The following is a 22829-nucleotide window of genomic DNA, read 5'->3' as shown; positions in this document are numbered from 1 at the left end:
AAATGCAACAAGCATACAAGCCAGCAACTGCACTTCGGGGTATTTATCCCAGAGAAATAAAAACTTATGTTCACATAACAACCTGTACACGAATGTTTACAGCAGCCTTTGTACGTGATAGATGAGAACTGGAAACAACTGAAGATGTCCTTCACTGGGTGAATGGTTAAACAAACTGGTAAACCCACACCATGGAATACTACTTAGCAACAAAAAGGAATACATTTAACAACTGGGAAGACTCTCAGAGAATAAAGCTGAGTGAAAAAAAGCCAGTGTCAAGGTTATATACTGTATGATTCCATTTATATAACATTGTTGAAATGGCAAACATATACAAATGGAGAACAGACTAGTGGTTGCCAGGGGTTAAGGAGGGAATGAAGGTGGGAAGGAAGTAGATGTGGTTATAAAAGGGCTACATGAGATAGCCTGCTATATTGGACCTTGACTGCATCAAAGTCAATATCCTGGTTAGGATTCTGGACCTATAGTTTTACAAGATGTTACCATTAAACTGGGTAAAACAGTTTACTGTTTACAATTTTCATCAAATCAACTTGTAGTTTGGTAAATTCATCATATACTTGCATAGAGTTTTTCTGTTATTACACAGGTAAGGATAAAATATATTCTAAAACATTCACAACAACATCTTTTTAAACAATTTATCACACGGACTGCAAGAGGCACACAAGTATACAACCTGAAAAAAAACTGCCAAATTTAATCAAGGGTCTTCAAATGGAAAATTCACACACTCTAACAACCCCTGACACCTACTCAACTGCCTGGTTATGGACCAGCAAAGGTCTGTTTTCAAACACCTTAGAGTGCATGAAGAGTAGGGAGGAGTGGTACTCACGCTCTGGAACTGTCTGAAAGGCACAAACTGGACAATATCCCTGATGGCTACCTCACCCGACGGGGAGCGGAGACTTCCACCATCACCATCCAGAAACTCCATGGCACCAAAGTCAGCATCTCCGACTCCGACAATGATGATGGACATAGGCAGCTTGGCAGCGTTAACGATAGCTTGTCTGGTCTCATCAAGGTCTGTGATCACGCCATCGGTAATGATTAAGAGCACAAAATATTGCTGCCAAGAAAGACAATTATGTCCACTGAGCCAGCCGAGCTCCCCAACAATAAAAGCAATGGTTAGACTCTAATAAATACCATATGCTAACATGGTATATATGGAATCTTAAAAAAAAAAAATGGTTCTGATGAACCTAGGGGCAGGACAGGAATAAGACACAGATGTAGAGAATGGACTTGAGGACACGGGGAGGGTAAAGGGTAAGCTGGGACGAAGTGAGAGAATAGCAATGACATATATACACTACCAAGTGGGAAGCAGCTGCATGGCACAGGGAAATCAGCTCAGTGCTTTGTGACCACCTACAGGGGTGGGATAAGGAGGGTGGGAGGGAGATGCAAAAGGGAGGGGGTATAAGGATATACGTATGCATATAGCTGATTCATTTTGTTATACAGCAGAAACTAACACAATACTGTAAAGCAATTATACTCCAATAAAGATGTTAAAAAAAAAAGCAATGGTTAATGACATCTCCAGCCTGATGAGTCATTTAGTCTCTTTCTTGCTCATTTTCCTTGTCAGTCTCTACCCAGGATACCATCTATATGAAATATTCTAAGATTCTCTGATGACAAGGAAATTAACTGATATAAAAACTGTAGTTTCATTAAAAGTGCAACAGACCACAAAAGAGGGCTGGCATAAATACACAGAAGCAAGACACCTAAATGTCAGAGATTAAACTTTCAGTTAGCACTGAAACATTCTGATTTAACTGAAGTACTGAATATGTCAAAGTACCTATCAAGGGAGCAAGTGGCAACTCCGTTCTTAAAAGATCAAATACGGAGGAAGTAGAATCGTTCATCAAACTAAAACATACTTTTTAAAAAATGGATATGGCTCAAGGTGGGGAAATCTTTCTCTCAATCCCATCATCTCTGATGAATCATTTTAGAGAGTGGTAAAATGTTACATAAAGTTGTACTCCATCCTTTGGGTCATTTAAGTCTAAAATGGAAAAAAGATTTATAATAGTAGCTATCATGTGCTGTGTGTTTACTCTGACTCAGGCACTGTGCACTTTATATGAACTATCTTCTCGCACTCTTTCAACAACTGCATGAGGTACTTATCGCTTATTTCTGAGGATACTGAAGCTGAGTGGGGTTTGGTATCCAGGGTCCAACAGGTAATGACTCTCTAATTCAAACTTCTTTAGTATGCTAAGTAATTTTGCAACAGCAACTGAAGTGGTAGGTCTCCTGAAGCCTAAACTTGCTAAGGCTACTTCAAAAAAATTTTTGAGAACCTACCTGAGAAAATTCTTTCAAAAGACAGAGAAAAAACTTATAAGTATACAGGTTGTTTAGTTGTTGTCTTGTTCTTAATGGTCACTAATTTAACAACAGATGTTACTCCCAAACCAAGGATGATATATCATTGCTTCATGCCCTGTCTCTGTATCTCAGCAGACCAAATAAACAGAAAAATGGCTCTGGGAACAACAACCAATCCACATTCTCCCTGCCCCCTGGCGACAGGGCACTTACAGAAGCTGTCTGTTGTTGTGTGGCTGCAGCAGCAAACCTGGCCACATGATTTATGATTGGAGAAAAGTTAGTTGGTCCATAGAGTTTTATCTGAGGAAGGCAGGCCCGATATGCCTCTATAATGCCTTGAATTCCTAGACAAAAAAAGCAGGATTAAAAATTCTCAAGCACAATTTAATTGTTTACTATTCACCATACTGGCTAATTTAATTTATATACCAACATACAGTGCTTTAAACAGTCAAAAGTTCTATATTCAGGAGTTCTCTAAGGTATACAATATTACAAAACTCCATAGCTATGCTCTATCACAAAAAAACCCTATAAACTTTACTCTCCCCCACTAGAAGGCATTTGTTTTCACCTCAGCCAAATTATTCATTAGTCTAAAGTAGGGTTGTTATATTGCTTAATTTTGATATGTTTTGGGAATAAGACTGATGGAAAAAGAACCATACAAAAGATGCTGCAGCATACAACTGATGACAAGGTAAGAAAACGTAACTGAAAAAATGGAAAAACCTTTGCATATATGACCAGAGGTTCTACAGAAATATCATATAAGGTTAAGCATGGTATAGTAGACTCTATTAATTGCAAATATTCACTTCCAGGTTATTTATCACATTTTGCTGCAGAAACACTAAAGCATTTGTTTATGGGGTGCACCTTAGGCCTGCTGGGCATTATGTAATGGAAGACTGGGCAGGCCCATTTGACTAGCTTTGTCCAGTGCATATGAATGGATATGACATTCATGTCTAAGCAGATGTTTTAAGACTCACGGTCTGTTTTTGCCAGCTTTCTTGCTTTTTCCCCTCTGCCATGGGAACAGCATATCCCAGACAGCCCGAGACCCAGAATGAGTAGAAACAGAGCAGCGCAGCAGTCTAGCCAAGCACCAAGTGATTTGTAAAGTCACTTTACAAGAAATAAATTATTGTCATTACAAGTTACTGAGATTTAGAGACTGTTGATTACAATAGCACAACCTATCAAAAGTTGAATGGCATTCCTGATTAAAGCACTGCTGATGAATCTGCCCCTAATACACAACAGAGTGTCTGGGATGTAAGTAAGAGACTAGAAATCCTAGAAATTCCCAACAGTGCCTTGCTAAGATTAATAAGAAAATCTTAAAAGACTTTTAATGTAAACCAAAACAGGTCTCTTGCTTAAAAAATGTCCAGCAGGACATAGATCAATAAGGAGGAAAAGCATATACTTGGTTTAAAAGCTTCACAAGACCAAGTCTCTCCACTTGCCAATAAACTCCTCTTAGGCACTTTGAGTTTAGGAATAAGTGGTCTTATGAACAACCTTTGAGAATGTAACTAATTTATACGTAGAGGTGATTTTACATGCATAAGGTGAGGCTGAAACTAGAGGTTAGTCAGTCCAGTAGTTACAAAAATAATATTAACATAGGCCAGCAGCAGGATCTTACTGTAATGATATATGCTATAGAAAAATTTAACCCATAACCACAGCAATAGTAATATTTTCTTCCATTTTTATCATCTAGCTTGCTTGTCAATCTCAAGGTATACAAAACTGTTAATTAAATTTCTTCATAAACATCAATTGCCTTCCATTCCTCAACTAAAACTAAATTATGCTAAAATCTTTCCACTACATCAAGGGAACAAGTTAGACATATTCTTTCTGGGCAACTAAGGTGGATGATTAATTAGGAAAACGGGATTAAACTTCCTTGTCTTAAAATAAGGCTGTATTTTTTCTGTGTAGTATTTCCTCTGTCTAACATCAAATTGATTGTTTTTTCCAGACTAAACCAAAAGCAGAAAAGCTCTGCTTGGTGGCAGCCCAAAGATGGGCTCATGTTACTCACAGAGTAAATGAACTTCTAAAATGAATTATCCCATGGTATGTCATCCATATTTACTTGCAATAAATAAAATCTAATTACAACAAATTCCAAAAATTGTTCCAATTTCATCATAAGCATGAAGCACATTTCTTGAAAAGAAAAAGATTCCCAGTTTCATATGCCTAGGGATACAAAAGGTCACAACCAGCCACTGAAAGTGCATAAAAGAACACTGAATTAGTACAAGAAAAGAGTTTCAGAAAAAAGGAGAAAATCCTAATACAAACTACTCCCAACAAAATGGTCAAGCTCTTCTACTTTATGGATATTATTTAGGAAGGGAAGGAAAGAACACTCTCTTCTGTTTTATAATTGTTAAAAGGACCCTTTGCGGAAAATTAGCTTATTGTCTACAATTTTATGCCTCTGCCCCTATATCTTTTCCTCCTCCAAACTGTTCAGTCTTACATACTTTTGTGGGAGATTTGGCATTTTAGGTTGATTGCTCAATGTGGCAAAAAGGAAGAGGCACTGGAATATTTGAGGGATAAACAGAAAAGTGAAATGAAAGAAATGCCTGTCCCTGTTTTCCACACAAAGGAAAGCTACTCTTGGAGCTTAGTTCTGTGTTTCTTTAGCCCACCCCATCTCCTTACAGAACCCTGTGTAACAAGTAATTTGATGCTAGACACTTTTTCTTCAAAGGGAGTTAACTGCTAATCTGAGAAAAGCATCTGTATACTGAATGACCTGTTTTCATTGAAGGTTTATTTTAAAATCAACTTATATGTGAAAATAATATGCATATTCTTATGGATCTACCCTCAAGATTGAGAATCTTTTGTTCTAGTAAAACTCTTAAGGTAGAAGAATTTAGCCTGCAATCTTCATCATCATCATAGTGATCTGCATTATTATCATTACCATGCTAACCACCAACTTGGGGCAAAATTCTACTACTTTACATGATAGAAAATTCAATGTGTCACAAAAAGAAACCTAGAGAGGAAATTTGAGTAGCTTTTTTCAGTTTAAAAATTCATGTTTATTTTTAACTTACCATTACAGTAGGGATTGGACGGATTAAAGTTTATTGGAAATTCATGAGAAACCTGTCAAAAGATGAAAGAAGGACTGATGAGGCTTGTTTTGCTTTGCTAGGAGGCAAAGCTTCGCAATGAGAGTTCCTCTTACCTGCCACTGAGGTGGGATCTGAGCTCCAAAACCAAAAGCTGGAAACATCTTATCACTGAAAAGAAAATTTGAAAACAGAAAAAGGTCATTTTTATCTTTATTCATAATAAAACCAATATGAGCTTATTTTCTAAAAATTTGAAATCTTAGAAAAATATAAAACAAAGATTAGAACCAATGTTAACATTTGGCAGCTCTCATTCTAAATATTTTTCTGTGCATTGAAGGAGAAAAATGTCTCTCTATATATATTAAAATGGACTTTATATTAATATTTTATAACATACTCTTTTTTATTTATACAGTTTATCGTTTCACTAGATAAATATATAAATAAATCCGTAAAGTTTTAAAAAGCACAAGTTTTTTCATTTGTTTACAAAAACACTCATTTGGCAGCAAAACCTGACCTCAACTGACATGAAGTTATCTATAGCCTTTACTTATGCCGCTTAATATGAATATTCATACATTTATAGCCACAGAAACATGGTACAAATGCCATACATTGTAAAACTCTCACATTTCTGCAACAAAATGTATGAATATTCAGCCCAAGTGTTTAGAGATAATTATGGACCAGAATATATAACACCATGTGAATGGCTGTTAAGTATTCCACTGTATAGATATTCTCCCCCAAATGATAGACACCCTATGTCTTGCCATTATAAAACACTGTAATGATTACACTAATTTTTCTACTAGGGATATTCTTTTTTATATTAATTCTTAATGGTTCTTTTTGCATTGAGGATAGAACCTATATCTTATATGTCACGATATTTTTCCCGGTTGATAGTCTGTCTTTAACTTTGTTTAAAATATCTTCCCTTTTTTAGTTATTAATATTAATAAATGTGAACACATAAAAATTCTTTCATGATTTTTGCCTTCTCTGTCTTGCTTAAAGGCTGTCCTCACTGCAAGATTATAAACAATTCATATATATTTTCTCCTAGAACTTCCAAGCTTTGCTTTTGATGTTAAACTTGAAATTCATCTGGAGTAGGATATGAAGCAGAAACTGCTACTCTACACCAGTATCCATTCTCTTCCTTTTTAATTATGGATCCCCTGGGCTACTGGCAACCACACTAGCTGTACTCTAGCTTCTCTGGGCTGGCAGTGGTTAGGTGGCTGGAGGTGTGAGTAGAATGATTTGTCAGCCACTTCTCAATCACACTCTAAAAGGGAAAGCACATGCATTCTCAGTTCCTTGGTCCTCTTCCCACTGGCTAGAGAGGATGAGAATCACAGCAGCTGCGTCGGACCCAGGGTGGAAGCTATAAGAGGCAGAACTGTCCTCTCAGTCCTGAACTACTTACCTCTAGAGATGCAACATGAAAGAGACATAAACCTCTATTTTGTCAAAACCACTTTGTTTTGGGGTAGCCATTTCAGCAATTTTGTCTATAGTCTATACAGAATATTATCCTAACTTACACAGGTATGAGTCAGGGATCCAAATCCAGTTCCTGTCCTGTTTGACAGCTGTTACAACCCCTTTCCCCCCAAATGCCATCTCTATCATATACTAAATTCACATACACTTTTGGATCTATTTCAAGACTGCTTACTTGTTTTTACTGGTCATGTACTAGTCCCATACTCAATTAATATATAATACTGTATATATGAAACTGATATAATGTTATAAACCACTAAAAAATTAAATTAAATTATATATATATATATATATATATATATATATATAGCTTTAAAATAAATTTTAGTACCTGCTAGAACAAATTCCCCTTCATTCTTCTTCCCTGAAAAACTTCTTGACTATTCTGATTCATTTTACCCTCTAGAAAATTTTAAGAATCATTTTGTCAGGGTTTCACTGCAATTCTGATTAAAACTGACTAATACAGGGAGAAATGTTATATTTTACATCATTGTGACATCTGCCTATCTAGAATCGTGGTATATCTTTCCATTTAAACAAGTTTCCTTCTTTGTCCCTCAGTACAATTCTGTAGTTTTTCCTCACTAAAGATCCTAGACCTTTTACTAAATTCACTCTCATTTTTTTTTGCATTATGAATTGTGATCTTTCATCCACTATAATTTCTTCATTTGGTTTTTGCTGGTTAGTGAAAACTTGATTTTTTATTTTATGTTTTATCTGACCACCTTTTAAACTTTCACACTTTCTAATATTTTTCACTTGATTCTCTCAGGTTTGAATTCATTCCTCATAGGTTTGGTAGAATTTATGGTTGTCTTGGCCGGTGCCTTCGTGAGGAGAGGCTCTTTGACCAGCCACTCCATTCCTTCCACGGTTCCTGGGCTATACAGGTTCTCTGCTTCTTTGAGTCAAATTTGGTAATTTACTGCTTTCTAAAAAAAATCATCCTTTAACCTAGATTTTTCAATGAAATAGCATAAGCTTTTACAGAACATTAACATAATTTTTTTTCTGAATTTATGCTTATAATCTCTGTCTCATAACTAATATTCTACACATTTTCTCTTTTTCTCGGGGGGGGTCAGTGTTGCCAAAGGTTTGCCTAAGCTTTGCTGAACTTGCAAAGAATCATCTCTCCATTTAATTTATTAATTTGGTGACTTTCCAAGTCATTATTTTGTGTGTTTGGAGGAAGCAGAGCACAGCAGAGTTGTGAGGGCATGTCCCTGGAGCCAGACAGCCCAGGTTCAGTCCTGTCTCTGCCAGTTACCAGCTGAGTAACCCTGGACAAGTTACTTTATCACCTATGCCTCAGTTTTCTCACCTGTAAAATGAAGATGATAACAGCACCTATTTCACAACTAAGTATGAGGATTTGATGAATACCATATAAAAAGGATTTAAAATTTTCTCTGACACATAATAGCTAACATGTATGTGGAATCTCCTACTATTGCAATATCTATATTTTTCTTCCTATTCTTTAATTTTATTCTGTTGAAAAGCTAGTTCATTCTATATTCAATTCTTGTTTAAAAATAAAACACATAAAGCCAGAAATTTTCCTCTATAAAGACAGGACCATGTACAGTCGTCTCATTACCCTTTATTTCTAGATAGTCTGTTATTACACTTTGATTTCCTCTTTGATCTAAGAACTACTTAAGAGTTTTTTTAATTTCCATGTGGTAAACTTTTTTTAGTTAACCTTTTGTTTTACCTTCCAGGAACCAGGCTGAGAAAGTAACCCTGTAAATTTTCTACTTTTTATCTAAGTCCCATTACAACTGTGTTACTTTGAAATTTTTATTATATTTCTAGCTATTTTCAATTGAAATATTTTGATAGTCTGTTACTAAACATGTCTACCGTTATATTTTCATTTTGGATTATATAATAAGGTGTCCTAGAAAGTAATTTTTAAATTATATTTAATGAATTTTGTCTTAAATTCTATTAGGCTGATACTGAAACTGCTACCCCTGCTTTAGACTTGTTTGCATTTGCCTGAAAATTTCATCTCTTTAAATGTCATAACAAATTAATGAAAAGCTCCATCAAATATGTAAGGGCTTTTATCATAAAATAATAGGTGAAAATTTTTACTGTGCCCTAATAGATTGAGAACAAAAAGTTAATAATGTGGATTTTTTTCCTATTGTTTACTAAACCTTCAAGAAGACCTATTTAAATCTATTCAAAATCTATCCATTGAGAATCTATTCAAAATATTTTATAGCAATTATGTCAAGTTATCCTTCAACACTTGTTGAAAATCACCATTAAGAAAATAATTTGACAATGACTGCCAAGGAAATAGACATGTTAAGAAATAGCATCTATGACTGTTTACAAAATGTGTCTTCTGGACTTCAATTACACAGATAACTTATCCCAAATGAGTAAACCCCAAGGAAACCAGATCAAAGAAACTAAAAGCCTTGCCAACTTCAGTCAGCTGTTAAAGAAGCAAGCTATATATAATACATTACAACTAATCACAGCCAGAGATTAGAGGTCAAAGGTAAACACTAACTAAGACTGTCACAAAGGGAAAAATAGAAAAGATAAGACAAGAAATTTTAGGGAGAAGGCTATTCCTCCCCAACATCCTTATCCCATCAACTACATCAGAGAACCAGCAGACGATACAGAAACTACCCTTTCTGGGGAGTTATGTGTTGGAGTCATACTCACGCATCATAATCTTGAATGACCAGTCCCACAGACCAGATTGCAGTCAAATACTCATTAACACCATTGGGGCTGATGTAATGAAGGGAGTCGGGAGACCTTGGATCACCATTGGAGCCAGTGAAGTCCACGCCCACCTGCCAAATAACAAAATTGCAGCCCTTACTGAGATGAAGGCAGGGACACCCTTGCTTGATGTCCAGGAAAACACAAACATTGAATTTTGAGACCGAAACATTCATCCCAGAGCCTGCTACTGCCATTTCCTAACAAATGCCTGAGCCTATGGGTATTTCCAGACACAATTAAACAATTAAAGCCACAGCATGAAGCAACCCGCTACCCCTATTTTTCTAGATGTCTTAAATCATGGATTATTACATCCATGGCTTTAAGCATAGGGCTTGGTTTTTTTGTATGTTTGTTTGATTATGCTTTTTATTATTTAAATTACTGCAGGATAATCACTGATTTATACATATCTGCTTTCTTGCAGGAGAAAATATTTAACAAGGCCAAAAGCTTCAGGGTGAACCTAAACAAACTCTCTGAGGAGACCATACTCAATAGATTGTATAAATTTCATCACAAAGTCAATTTGGCAGTGAAAGAAGGAACACTGCAAAATGGAGGGAAAAAAAAATCACATTACAGCCCTATTTTGAAAAATTCAGTGTGTTACTCACAGTAAAATTCAGTTGACATCCTCCCATGATATAGTCAAGGAATGTACATTCCACTGTAATCTAAAAACAAATAGTAAACTTAAAATTAAAACTCTCCTACTACATAAGAAAAGCAAATAGCTCTCCGGCATTTTTTTTTTTTTTTTTTGCGGTACGCGGGCCTCTCACTGTTGTGGCCTCTCCCGTTGCGGAGCACAGGCTCCGGACGCACAGGCTCAGCGGCCATGGCTCACGGGCCCAGACGCTCCGCAGCATGTGGGATCTTCCCGGACTGGGGCACGAACCCGTGTACCCTGGATCGGCAGGCGGACTCTCAACCACTGCGCCACCAGGGAAGCCCTGGCATATATTTTAAACCATCTATAAACTGAACAGCACATGATATAAACATATGGAAAACACCCCTGCATTTGAATTTAAGGCACCCTGCCCCTACATGTCACGAATCTGTAAGATTTTACTTCAAGATAATTATAGCAATGTGAAGATTAGAATATTAATGGCCAATGATGAAATACACACTCTGTAAGTTTTAAGAAACTAGTAATGAGTCTAATATGTTGAGAGCTTTAATTAAGTATAATAAGCAAGATTAAAAACAAAAACTCCCATTTGTTTATAAGAAATCTCTTGGATTTTTTCCCCTTCACTCATAACATCTCATCTTGAAATAATGACCAGGATAGATGCACTAAGTCAAGCCATTTCCACTAATGTGCTGGAAAAATGCCAACGGTGCCTTATATTTCCTAAGATAATGAAAAACTTTGATATTCTTTGTCCTTTGCTAAAAAGTTGTCAAACCTTGGAAGCAAAGTTACTTGGAAGATTTCTCTACTATTTCCTATTCTCTTCTTTTCCCTAAAGGTGCCCGGTTGCTCATGTAATTTTCAACTGTCCACACAAACTGTTTGTTTAGAAGAACTCGAAATGTGATCTCATTACACTATAAGTGGTCAAGAGAAACTGACCTCACACTGTTTCACACTGATAACACCTGAATTCTTGTAGCTTTTCTTCTTTTGCCTCTTTTTTTCATTTATGCACTCAAATTCAACCTGTAGGAAGAAAGACAAAAATGTTCATTATTACTAGTGATATAAGAAATGTCAATGTAAATTTAAATGAATGACTTTTTTCTCTTGGAATCAAACCACCTACTGATGTAGGTCTGTTATAAAACACAACTCTGAAACAACTGCATACTATGTCATATATATGAAATATTTATCAGTGATATTTCCAAAAAGGACTTCTAAAATTGTGTACCTTTTAAAATAGTTCCTAAGTATAAATTTTGCCTCTGTAGATCATTTCCTTATAAATGCTCCAAGTAATAACCTTTTTTCTTTATAATAAAGGATATAAAACATTACTTCTAGCTGTTACCCACACAAAGTACAAAAATACACTGCTTAGAAAAGAAAAAAAAAACAACCATCAGAAAACAGAAATATATGAAGCCCAACTCTATGGTAAAATATGCAGCAAAGATCATCTCTTTCCATTGGGAATATGTGTAGAAATCGATCTAGTATCTTACATCTTCTCAGTATAGTTTCTTCCTCCAAACAGATCATCTTCCTTTCCACCTCCTATCCAGTTATCCCTCTGTAAGGCTTGGCTAAAGTTATCCTCCTCTATAACATCAACTCCTGTTCTAGGCTTCTCTGATCTCCATCTATCTCATTAAACTTCTACAACCACATAAAATTTAGTTACATACTTGGTATTGTTGTCAATTATTTCATTTCATTAATTTTTTTCCATGGCTAGGGTATAATCACTTCCAAGTTATACCTTCAAATTCTCACTGCCTTGCCTAATAATAAGAGATACTCAATGAATACTGGATAAGTCACCTCTTCTGGTTAACAGAAAGCAACTTATATACTTTGGACAGAGGCATTACTAATTTTCAAAGAATCAAACATTTAAAAATACTTTTGATACAAAACAAAATGATGTTAAAAAAACTCCTTGAGGGGCTTCCCTGGTGGCGCAGTGGTTGAGAGTCTGCCTGCCGATGCAGGGGACACGGGTTCGTGCCCCGGTCTGGGAGAATCCCACGTGCCGTGGAGCGGCTAGGCCTGTGAGCCATGGCCGCTGAGCCTGCGCGTCCGGAGCCTGTGCTCCGCAACAGGAGAGGCCACAACAGTGAGAGGCCCACTGAAACCAGTGAAACAACAATCCAGATCACTCTTCATATTTAGTTCTTTTAGGTAGCTTGCTTTATTTTAAATGTTCAGATTTTCATTATTTTCCATTATTTCTGCCTTTAAAAATAAAAAAAAAATCTTTAAATAGAATATTTACAGCTGAATTTTGCTGTTGTTTTAATTCAAACTGTTAACCTAATTCAATCTCTGCATTTAAACCACTGAGTGTGATTTGAAAGCCTTCCTTACTTCACACAAGCACTTCTGTTATTTCTAGTATCTGGGCTTTGTGACCAGGGTGTAGGAACAGGACTAGAGATCTCTACATGACCTACTGAAAATTCTAGTCCCACTACGTTTGTTCAAAACTCATTTCTCCCAATTATTTAAATCAAATAGCTGATAAGGTTTATTTATTCATTTAGCTTTTACGTTTTGATCTAAAACTATCAGTATCCTCTTTTGGGTCAACTCACCTACATGACTTCGTAAAAAAGACCTTCCCACCTGACCATAATCTCTTACCTTTTAAACCTCATGTTGAGATTTTCAGAAGCAAATGCTATATACAGGAGCATTATTCAGGTCTCTAAGCAGGTAATAAACATTTCATATTATTCTAAGTAAGCTATAAAGAGAATTAACAACTTATTTCATTCAAACTAGAAAGGTAAGTAAGAGGGAAACAACACTCTGGAATAGTTTTTAGGCACTCTGCCTTACAGACAGAAAAGTTTCAAGAAGCAATCTTAGAAATATGTGGGGATGATAACTAATAAACTGAACGTAGGGCTTCCCTGGTGGCGCAGTGGTTGGGAGTCCGCCAGCCGATGCAGGGGACGCGGGTTCGTGCCCCGGTCTGGGAGAATCCCACGTGCCGCAGAGCGGTTGGGCCCATGGGCCATGGCCGCTGGGCCTGCGCGTCCAGAGCCTGTGCTCCGCAACGGGAGAGGCCACAACAGTGAGAGGCCCGCGTACCGCAAAAAATAAATAAATAAATAAACTGAACGTAGTTAAGGCAGACAAATGATCTTAACAAAATTAGTACCATTAGATGGCAGCTTAATATTACGTAATTTGAAATAGTGTAACTATGCTTTTATCATTCCCTTGGGTGAGGACAAGTCAGAGGAAAGCCACAGGCAGAATGTAAAAGCCAATTTGTAAAATGTCCAAAAGGAGAATAAATGAACCCAATTCAAGTCCAGGTACTTGTCTAGTGTAGATATTAATTACTGTGACCAGTGAAATGCCAAGATCTTTAAAACAAAGGATTTTCAATCAAACCATATAAACTGTCTGAAGACAAAGGAAACCAAACCTCAAAACACAAATGAAAACTCATCCCAAGTAAGAATTTTGGATCATCCAACTACTAAACAAATAAAATCCACAGACTTCAGAGCATTACATAATATAGAGTAAAAGCATGGAAAACTATTTTCTATGCCAAGAGAAAAAATGAATAAATACAGGGCCAAACTATAAGGTATATGCAAATGACAAGGATGCAACTTACAGGTGAATTTCTGGAGGCTTCTTTCAGTTTTGTCATGGTGGTTTGAAATGTTCCAATGAGATCATGGGACCCATCATTGTCATAATCATAACACTCTACCTAGAAGTAAGTATAATAAAAATATATAAAAATCAATATAATTTTGTTAAAAAGTATTGGCTGCAATAAATGGGACTTACCAAGAAGTGTACTTTTAATTAAAATTAGTGAAAATGTTTAACATACAGTCCTACTTGGAGAAGTAGGAACTAACTTCCTAGAGGAACAATACTGAAACACTTTCAAACACTCGCTATCCTTGGAATGGGGTTCTAGGACACATCACAGGCAGATGAAAAACACAAATACTGTTCAAATTCCACATTAAGCAGTTTCCAGTTCCTGTACATGCCCTTTACAAGTGCCGATAAAATCAAAATGGAATTAGACCTTCTTTCTCATCTGCTTTTTACCTTGTTATCATTTTACAATGGCTAAAGCCACTATCTCTCTGGAGGAAGAAAGGAAGTCAGTATCCTAGGCAGCTAAAAATTGTATAATTAAATTCTAGATGATTAGTAACTACGGAAAACATATTTCATTAGTTGCAGTTTGGTGAGGTTAGGCTTCTATTAGGAGTTAGATATGATGAAGTCAGATTTGCATCATTCTGAGGATCACAACTCTCACAATGAAAAGGAAAATTCCAGGAAAACAGTTTTTTATACACTGAGGAAGTATCTATACTGGGTCATAATTATTTTATTTCCACGTAAGACAGGAATCTTGGCTATGGCTCACATTAAAGGCTCGCTCTCTCTTGAAGCAGACAGAAGAGAGCTGAGGGTATTTGATTTCCATACAGTTTTGCACCAGGTTGACAGATGTAGCCAAAGAGTAAATATTCACAAGAATACCTGAATATTCATTGCAATGAGAAAATAAGGTGATGTGAACTCTTAGCAAACAGAGGTGTTCACTGTGATCATAAATAACCGATTTTTTTTTTTTTTTTTTTTTTTGCGGTACGCGGGCCTCTCACTGCTGTGGCCTCTCCCATTGCAGCCTCTCCCGTTGCAGAGCACAGGCTCCGGACGCGCAGGCTCAGCGGCCATGGCTCACGGGCCCAGCCACTGCGCGGCATGTGGGATCTTCCCGGACCGGGGCACAAACCCGTGTCCCTTGCATCGGCAGGCAGACTCTCAACCACTGCGCCACCAGGGAAGTCCCGATGTTTTTATAGTGCTTTGTAATTTCAAACATTTCTTTCTGCAAACATTTATTACATGCATTGCACACAATATTTACTGAGGCTTGTCAGGTAGGAGAAGAATTAAATAGTCTTAGAAGATGACATATCTTGTGTGGTAACCAACAATGTAAATCTGTTCCAAGGAAACTTTTGAATCCTTCTATAGCCTATGATTTAAAATAAAAGCCTGTACCTTAGAAGCAATTTGCATCTTACCCTATGCCAGTCTTCCATCCTGCTATAATCCTTTACAAAGTTATATTAATCACCAAGCTAAAATGCTCAGGATTTATATATATTCACCTAGCAAACTGATTTATTTTCTTCTCAGTTCTCTAAGAGGTGAATTGAGTGCTTATCATAACAGGAAGTCTTTCACCCCTTATATTTTCATTATTATTCAGGAAGACTAAAAATCAAACAATCAATAAATAAAACAAACAAGGTCTAGAATTGCAATTTTGAGCAACAGTAAGGGTTTTTATTTGTTCCCAGCACTTCAGTCACTGATCAATTCTGACCTGCTAACTCTTGCCCTACATATCCGATACTCAATTTTTAAACCAAAAGCCCTTTATCTGACAGAAAAGAAAATTAATCACCTTAATAACTTTTTCTAGAGGAACTAAAATTAAGATAAAGTCAAAACAATCTTAATATTTTAATAATTTCATTTTTAAGAGTTTTTTTTTATTATGGAAAACAGAATGTTACATTTTAGACTTGCACTCAGGAAACTCCAATTTATACCTAAGACAACAAGATCAAGCTCTGATAAGGCCAAGATTTTATTTAAACAAAGCTTATGCAGGAGCTAAAACTATTCATGTTTAGACTGTCCGAAACTTCAGGGAGTGTAAAAACATTTTTAAAATGTAATTCCCAATAACACTACAATAAATATATAAGAAAAGTTCACTGTTGCCTCATTAAAGGCAAATGTTTGATGCTAAAGGAAAATGTGACATTTATAATGCTGGCATATGTTCAGATACAGCTTGAGGTAAATGATGTAATGATTTGTGTCATTTAATTTCTCTTCTCAAGAATTTAAAAACTAGTAACATTGGCTGTTTTAAACAACACCATCAGCAATGTTTGTGAAACTGAAATGTATGCATATACACATATGTGCATATGTATACATGTAAAAGAATGCACACATCACACAATACTACATTCACTAAGGCATTCCCCATTTAGGCATGCATGATTATTTTTCTTACTTGCACGATTTTATGAAAATAATAATACATGCTAGAGTGATAACACTGGCACATTCATACTGCAGCAAAGAAACTGATGATTCTGACTCTACTCTCTGCTCTATAACTCTTTACTACACCTCTAACCAGTTTCCAAATACCAAGAGAATCACTGATGTATGACTTTCTGATATTGCAAAGAAATACAGAACTAAAGAAATAAAGACAGTGATGGTGTGGCAAACCAAGTTGTATATAGTCAAAACAAATGGAGAAACTTTTAAGAATTGGAAGACATTCATCAGAGAAAGCTCAGAAAATCAATTTACTTACTATAACAAAATAGCCCTGTAAGCATGCCACTGTGCATAAAAAAAAAAGTTTAAAAAAACATTGTTTCATTGTTAACATATTATTACAATCAGTCAAATAGTTACAGTTTAGGCATCTTTTTTCCCCAGCCTTTCTTGCTTCTGAGATCTAATGAAGCTTCAATTTACTATTTTTAATGTGAAAAGCAAAAGTTCTAGATTTAATAACAGTAAAAAGTAATTTGTAAAGCTACTTTTCTAGTATTTACTTTGTACCTAGACATTCACTGCTATTTGAAATATCACACAAATCACACTCATTGATTTTTAAAGTTCTCTGCAAAATGAGGACAAAATTTATGGATCTAAGAAATGAAGTAGTTTTCAATAATAACAGCACCTCTACTGTGTTTAGGAGTTTATAAAACTTTTCACTTTTATTAATATAATCCTTATGTTATTTTGTTATGTAGACATTATTTTCTCTACTATATAAGTAAAGAAGTTAGATAACCTGCCCAAGAACCCTTAGCTGGTTAAGGACCTAAGTCAAGTCTTGGACTACGGTTTGACTCTTTAAGTCCTTTGCTTGTTCCAGGCCATCACCTTTCCTGCTTTCACCATACTAATTATCAAAAAAAAACCACCAACAACAAAAATGAAACAAATAAACAAACAACTCACCTCAGTTTGCTGACTTCTGAACATAAGAAAGGGGTTCTACCTGGAATCTTACGTAACAAAGTGACTCTAGTATAAAAGTGTCTTAAAAATAATGTATCTATTTTGATAAACGGCTATAAGTGAAAACATTAAAAGAAATTCTTAGCTATCTGCTTCTGCTCCCTGTTTCCGCTCTGCTTTCCTCTAAAATCTCTAAAACTAAAGCCATCCAAATGTTTTAATAAATTTTACCTTACTCTTAAAATATCAGTGACAGAAAATGTCACCACTATTCTGCTCTGTGCTAAGGGCAGGAGGAAGCTCTGGGTTCTCAGTTAAAGTAACATCTTTTTTTATCTGCAAAGAACACACCGAAGGCAAAGAGTGTAGTTAAAGGTTCCTATTCACAGAGTAGAGGAATCTTATTAAAAGGAAGACTTAAATATTTTATTTAAAAAAATAAAAATCACAATGTTTGATTAAGGATTAGGTCAACAGATCACTCAAAATGTCTGCTCCTTCAAACTGACTACTTACCAGAAACATTTCTATGTTATTATTCATAATGTAAATAAAATTCAAACATTTCTTTCTTTAAATACTATTTAATGAAATAATTTATAAAAGCAGTGAGTGTGTGTGTATATATAATATATGTATAATTTCAAATTACCTTAATAGTTTTATCCATATCTCCATAGCACAGGGAGTTAAGAGAGATTTTAAAAGGCCTCCAAACAGGATTCAAGTTGTTTTTAATAACCTATAAAAAAAAAGATTTAAAGACAAGTTAGAAAAATATTCCATTCATTAATGCTTTGTTCTTGCCTCTCCTAGATTCCTACCACTCTCATCATTCATCTTTCACCTCTTCACCCACCCAACTTTGTCAATGAAAACCTAGCTAGGATAATATTATACACCTGTTATATGAAAAATGTGATAGATTGTCTAATTGTGATACACTGTGAGAAAGAAAAAAACTGGGAAATATATCCACTCTTTATAAGGTGCACTTAAAAATTAGAGAAGATTATTGGTTTTGTTGGAAACCAGAGTTTTCACAGCAGGACATAAGATTCAAATATGGAATAAGAAAGGCTCAGAAAGAACCTTGCTATGTTGGTTGTGAAGTGGAAAAATAGTCTAAATTCATAATTTAAAAATTTTAAAATATGTATATATAATAAACATCTATACACAAATATACATATTTCTCAGTTGTGTCCATTGAAAAGGTCTAAAAGCAATGACATCCCAGTAGAATGAGCACTCATATACCCTACTGTCCAAATACTACTACACTCTTAAAGGAATAGGGTTCCATAAGAGAAATAGCTCATTCCAGACTTGGGACAGGTTAGGTACATGTTGAATTAAGAACATAATTTCACATAAAATAAGAGACTGCTTAAAGACTAATGGAGTCCTGTTAAAAGAACCCAAGAACCATTTGAAGGAGCTCTTCCTGGTCAAATTTGGATTAATATGAGCAGCAAAAGTCATGACAGTAATGAATTATAAACACAGTGAATATACTATAACAATCCATGGGTCTATAATGATTCTAAAAATAAAAGTGAGAGAAATAAGAGTATCTGCAACCTCCAATATAAGTGATTCAGGTATGGATCATCAATGGATGCTAAGACCACTGGGCGAAATGGAGGTTAGTCATGCAGTCTCAAAGAATCACACTGCAATCATTTATTAATTACAAAGGGAAAAAGGTGAGACTTTATCATGGCACAGTCTGGTGGTCACCAGATTAACCTAGTAGCCCAGACTGGAATCATCAGTACTGGGCATCCTGACACACCTTGATGATGGAAGATACACATACTGTGTTCTAGATGGAAATGTTTGATCTGGACCTAATTGTGAGGAAACAAAAGAATCCAGTATGTTAGACATACTGATCTTGATTACTCAAGAGATTCATAGCCTGAAGGTATAAGGGAGGTAGGGAGAAGAGGACTATTTTGGGAACGTAATAGCCAAATGCAAAACGTGAACCTTGATTGGATCCTGTATTAAACAAAACAAAACATATATAAAACGTGGGAAAATTGGGGAGATCTGAAGATGAATGGTATATTAGATGATGTTACTAAATCAATGTTAATGCTCTCAGTTATGGAGGTGTAGAGAAATGCCCTTGTTCTTGAGAAATACCTACTGTAGCATTTAAAGGTGGAAAGTCATGATGTCTGCAGCCTACATTAGGATAGTTTTGCAAAAGGGCATGGATATGTGTGTGAGAGAGAGAGAGAGAACACACATGTATGCAGTTATGACCATTTGATCAATCTAGGTGAGGGATACACTGGTATACATTTTAGTGTTCTTTATAGGGTTTTAAAAATTAAGCATAGTAGCACCTCCTCATTAAAAGAAAAAAAATGAGCATGCTGACTTTGTGTCTCTGGCAATTATATGTATCTGAACTCAGATTAATATTTTTATAAATACATAATTTTTCTTTTTTTTTTTTTGCAGTATGCGGGCCTCTCACTGTTGTGGCCTCTCCCATTGTGGAGCACAGGCTCCGGACGCGCAGGCTCAGCGGCCATGGCTCACGGGCCCAGCTGCTCTGTGGCATGTGGGATCTTCCCGGACCGGGACACGAACCCGTGTCCCCTGCATCGGCAGGCGGACTCTCAACCACTGCGCCAATCATAATTTTTAAAAATTCAGATTACTACAATTCCAAAGGAAACCTCAACCCTACTTTTCAAATTCAGATATTCACCTCTGTTCGATGAACCATTAGCCAGTTTCCATCAGACATCTGCTTGTGGAATTCCAGGTATGGATCTGACTTTCCAAATAGATCCTACATTAAAATAAAAAAGCAATTATTCTCCTCCTAAACCATGTGAAACCACACTTTATACATGTTACATGTCAGCAGTACCTGAAGTTTAACTCTATAGTAAAGATATATACAGTACAATACAGCAGTAAATACAAATCCCAACACCTTCCTCACAAACATATGAGCCTGCTCAAGTCTACCAGGAGAACTTTTAAGGCACTTGTGATAAATGCTCATAATCCTGTGTATCACACCCTTACATGATGGCTTTAAAATACAGTGATCAATAGGACCCGTTATCAATACAATATGTTTTTAGCTTGTTTTCATTATTAACAGTGTTCATTCATTCACATAGCACTGAGTAGTTTTATATAAATGATCCCATACATTAGTCATACTAACTCCATGAGAGACAGAACGAGAAAATGGATTCAGAGGAGTTAAATGACTTTGTCAAGATCATACAACTAATTAATTGATGGATCTGAGCTTTGAGTTCATATCTTACCCTTCTATGTCCAATACTCCTTCAGCAATCCCGCACATTTCTTTACACACACAAAGGAGCACACACAAGTAGATATGTGGAATGCACAACAGAAGTACTTCAAGGGCACAAAGTACATTCCCTATTTCCTCTGTAATTCACCACATCACAGCACTCCTGTATAATGCTCAAGTACAATGAGTGTTCAAAAATACCCTTATCGCCATCTTACACACACACACACACACACACACACACACTCTCTTACATAGGGAGATAAAATTCTGGAAGAATGTACAAATCGTTCCCAGAGGTAAAACTCAGATAGTAAGATTGTGGATGATTTTATTTTCTCATTTTTATTTTATCTTCATTTTGAAATTTCTATACTCCTTAGCATATATTACTTATTATTTGTGAAACAGAAAGGACACCTGTTAATCTCACAGTAATATACACAGATATGTCGCTAAATTGAAGATTTTTTTCAGTCCTGAATTTACCTCAGTATTAAATTAAGAAGATAATATTACTTCCTTCCTCAGCACAATCTAATGTTAAGAAAGTAACACTATCGGCACAGTCAAAAATGTAAACAAAAAGACTAAGCAGAACTTTTAAAATTTAATCTTATCTTCAAGAAGAACCTTAGGTAATGTAATAAGCCTCTCTATGCCCCATTTTATAAAACTAAGAACAGCATTATACATAGAGGAGTTAACTTTCCAAAAACACATTAACATGCCCTGTCTCACTTATCTTAGAAATAATCTTTTGAGAAAGGCAGAATATCATTATTACCATATTGAAGGTCAGAAAACAGACCTTGTTTGAAAGTTCATTAATATGACAGTAGTAGAACTAAAATAAGAATTAAAAGTCCCTGACTCTGGGATAAGTTAAGTCAAAAAAGCAAGGTAGAGGAACGTATGCATAATATATTATGCTACACTTACTCATGGGCTGAGGCTGGGGAATATAAATACAAATACATACATACACACATGCACACACATATCTATGTATATAGATATACACATGTATGTCTATTTGTATGTTTATATATACACAGAGACATATACACACAGACATACATATGCATATGCACATGTATAGACACACACAAAACAACTTAGTTTTTTTGGAAAATGAAGGATTAAACCATAAAATATAAATTTTAAAAAAGTATTACATACAGCCAGGAAAGAGAAAAAAATATAGAGCAGACAGGGAAAGATGCTAAATTTCTTGAACATACCTTGTTTTGATTAATTCTTATTGATGCCTAATGCCTACTGATGCCTAGATTTGGCTTTGGAACCATCTTATACATGATTGTAAAACAAAATTAAATCAAAAAAAAATTGTAAAGCAATCCCTAAATATCAAAAGCAAAATTCGATTATGTGTTAATGTTACAGCATAACCATTCAGAGAAGAATTATTTGAAACACAAGAGTTGAACTGTAGAACTCAAGTGGAATATATAAGCCTAAAGACAAAAAGAACTTCAAAGAAAGCTCAAACTGTTTTCAGTAAAAATATTTTAATTGTAACATGAATATTTATATTCTTAAACTATTAGATATTATATAGGACAAAACAGATAAGCAATTATGTTAGTATCTTTGGGAATCAACATTTTTGACGTAAGTGAAAAGAGGTGCTGACTACAGAATTAAAGAAATACAGCCTTGTAATTCTACATCTAAATTGGAAATCGTTGTACAAATTTATGATTTAGTTTCCCTTAAAAAAGAAAAGACTTTCCTATATCTGTCCACTGAAAAATCCTAGAAACAATGAGTGACAACAATCAATAAATGTTAAGCACTTCTAGTACCACATTGTGGACTCATCGTAGAAAGGCTCCCTTTGATCTGTCAATCTGGAGCAGAAATCAGATAAAATAAGCCTGGAACATTTGTCATGCCACAGAGCAGGAAGCTATCCAGAGACCTCTGGGGTCATGCCAAATGGTCTCATGAACAAACTTAAATAGGTTCCCTCCCA

The 22829-nt window shown here is 35.5% G+C and overlaps 1 protein-coding gene across 5 annotated transcripts in view; it reads right to left on the bottom strand.

Moving 5' to 3' along the window:
- CPNE3 (copine 3) overlaps nt 1–22829 on the bottom strand; it is a 48170-nt gene that overhangs the window by 4166 nt on the left and 21175 nt on the right. For all 5 annotated transcript variants that reach the window (XM_060127600.1, XM_060127602.1, XM_060127598.1 and 2 more), the window contains 10 exons: nt 20261–20344; nt 18182–18271; nt 14099–14197; nt 11392–11478; nt 10421–10480; nt 9738–9871; nt 5627–5681; nt 5493–5544; nt 2602–2735; nt 866–1102 (listed from right to left, as the gene is read on the bottom strand). In XM_060127600.1, the coding sequence (XP_059983583.1) occupies nt 866–1102; nt 2602–2735; nt 5493–5544; nt 5627–5681; nt 9738–9871; nt 10421–10480; nt 11392–11478; nt 14099–14197; nt 18182–18271; nt 20261–20344 (1032 nt within the window). The remainder of the gene's footprint in view (nt 1–865; nt 1103–2601; nt 2736–5492; nt 5545–5626; nt 5682–9737; nt 9872–10420; nt 10481–11391; nt 11479–14098; nt 14198–18181; nt 18272–20260; nt 20345–22829) is intronic.

This window comes from Lagenorhynchus albirostris, chromosome 17, assembly GCF_949774975.1.
Source record: "Lagenorhynchus albirostris chromosome 17, mLagAlb1.1, whole genome shotgun sequence".
Lineage (NCBI taxonomy): Eukaryota > Metazoa > Chordata > Mammalia > Artiodactyla > Delphinidae > Lagenorhynchus > Lagenorhynchus albirostris.
The sequence above is the reverse complement of the archived record's forward strand: the minus strand, read 5'-3'. Positions and strand labels throughout refer to the sequence as shown.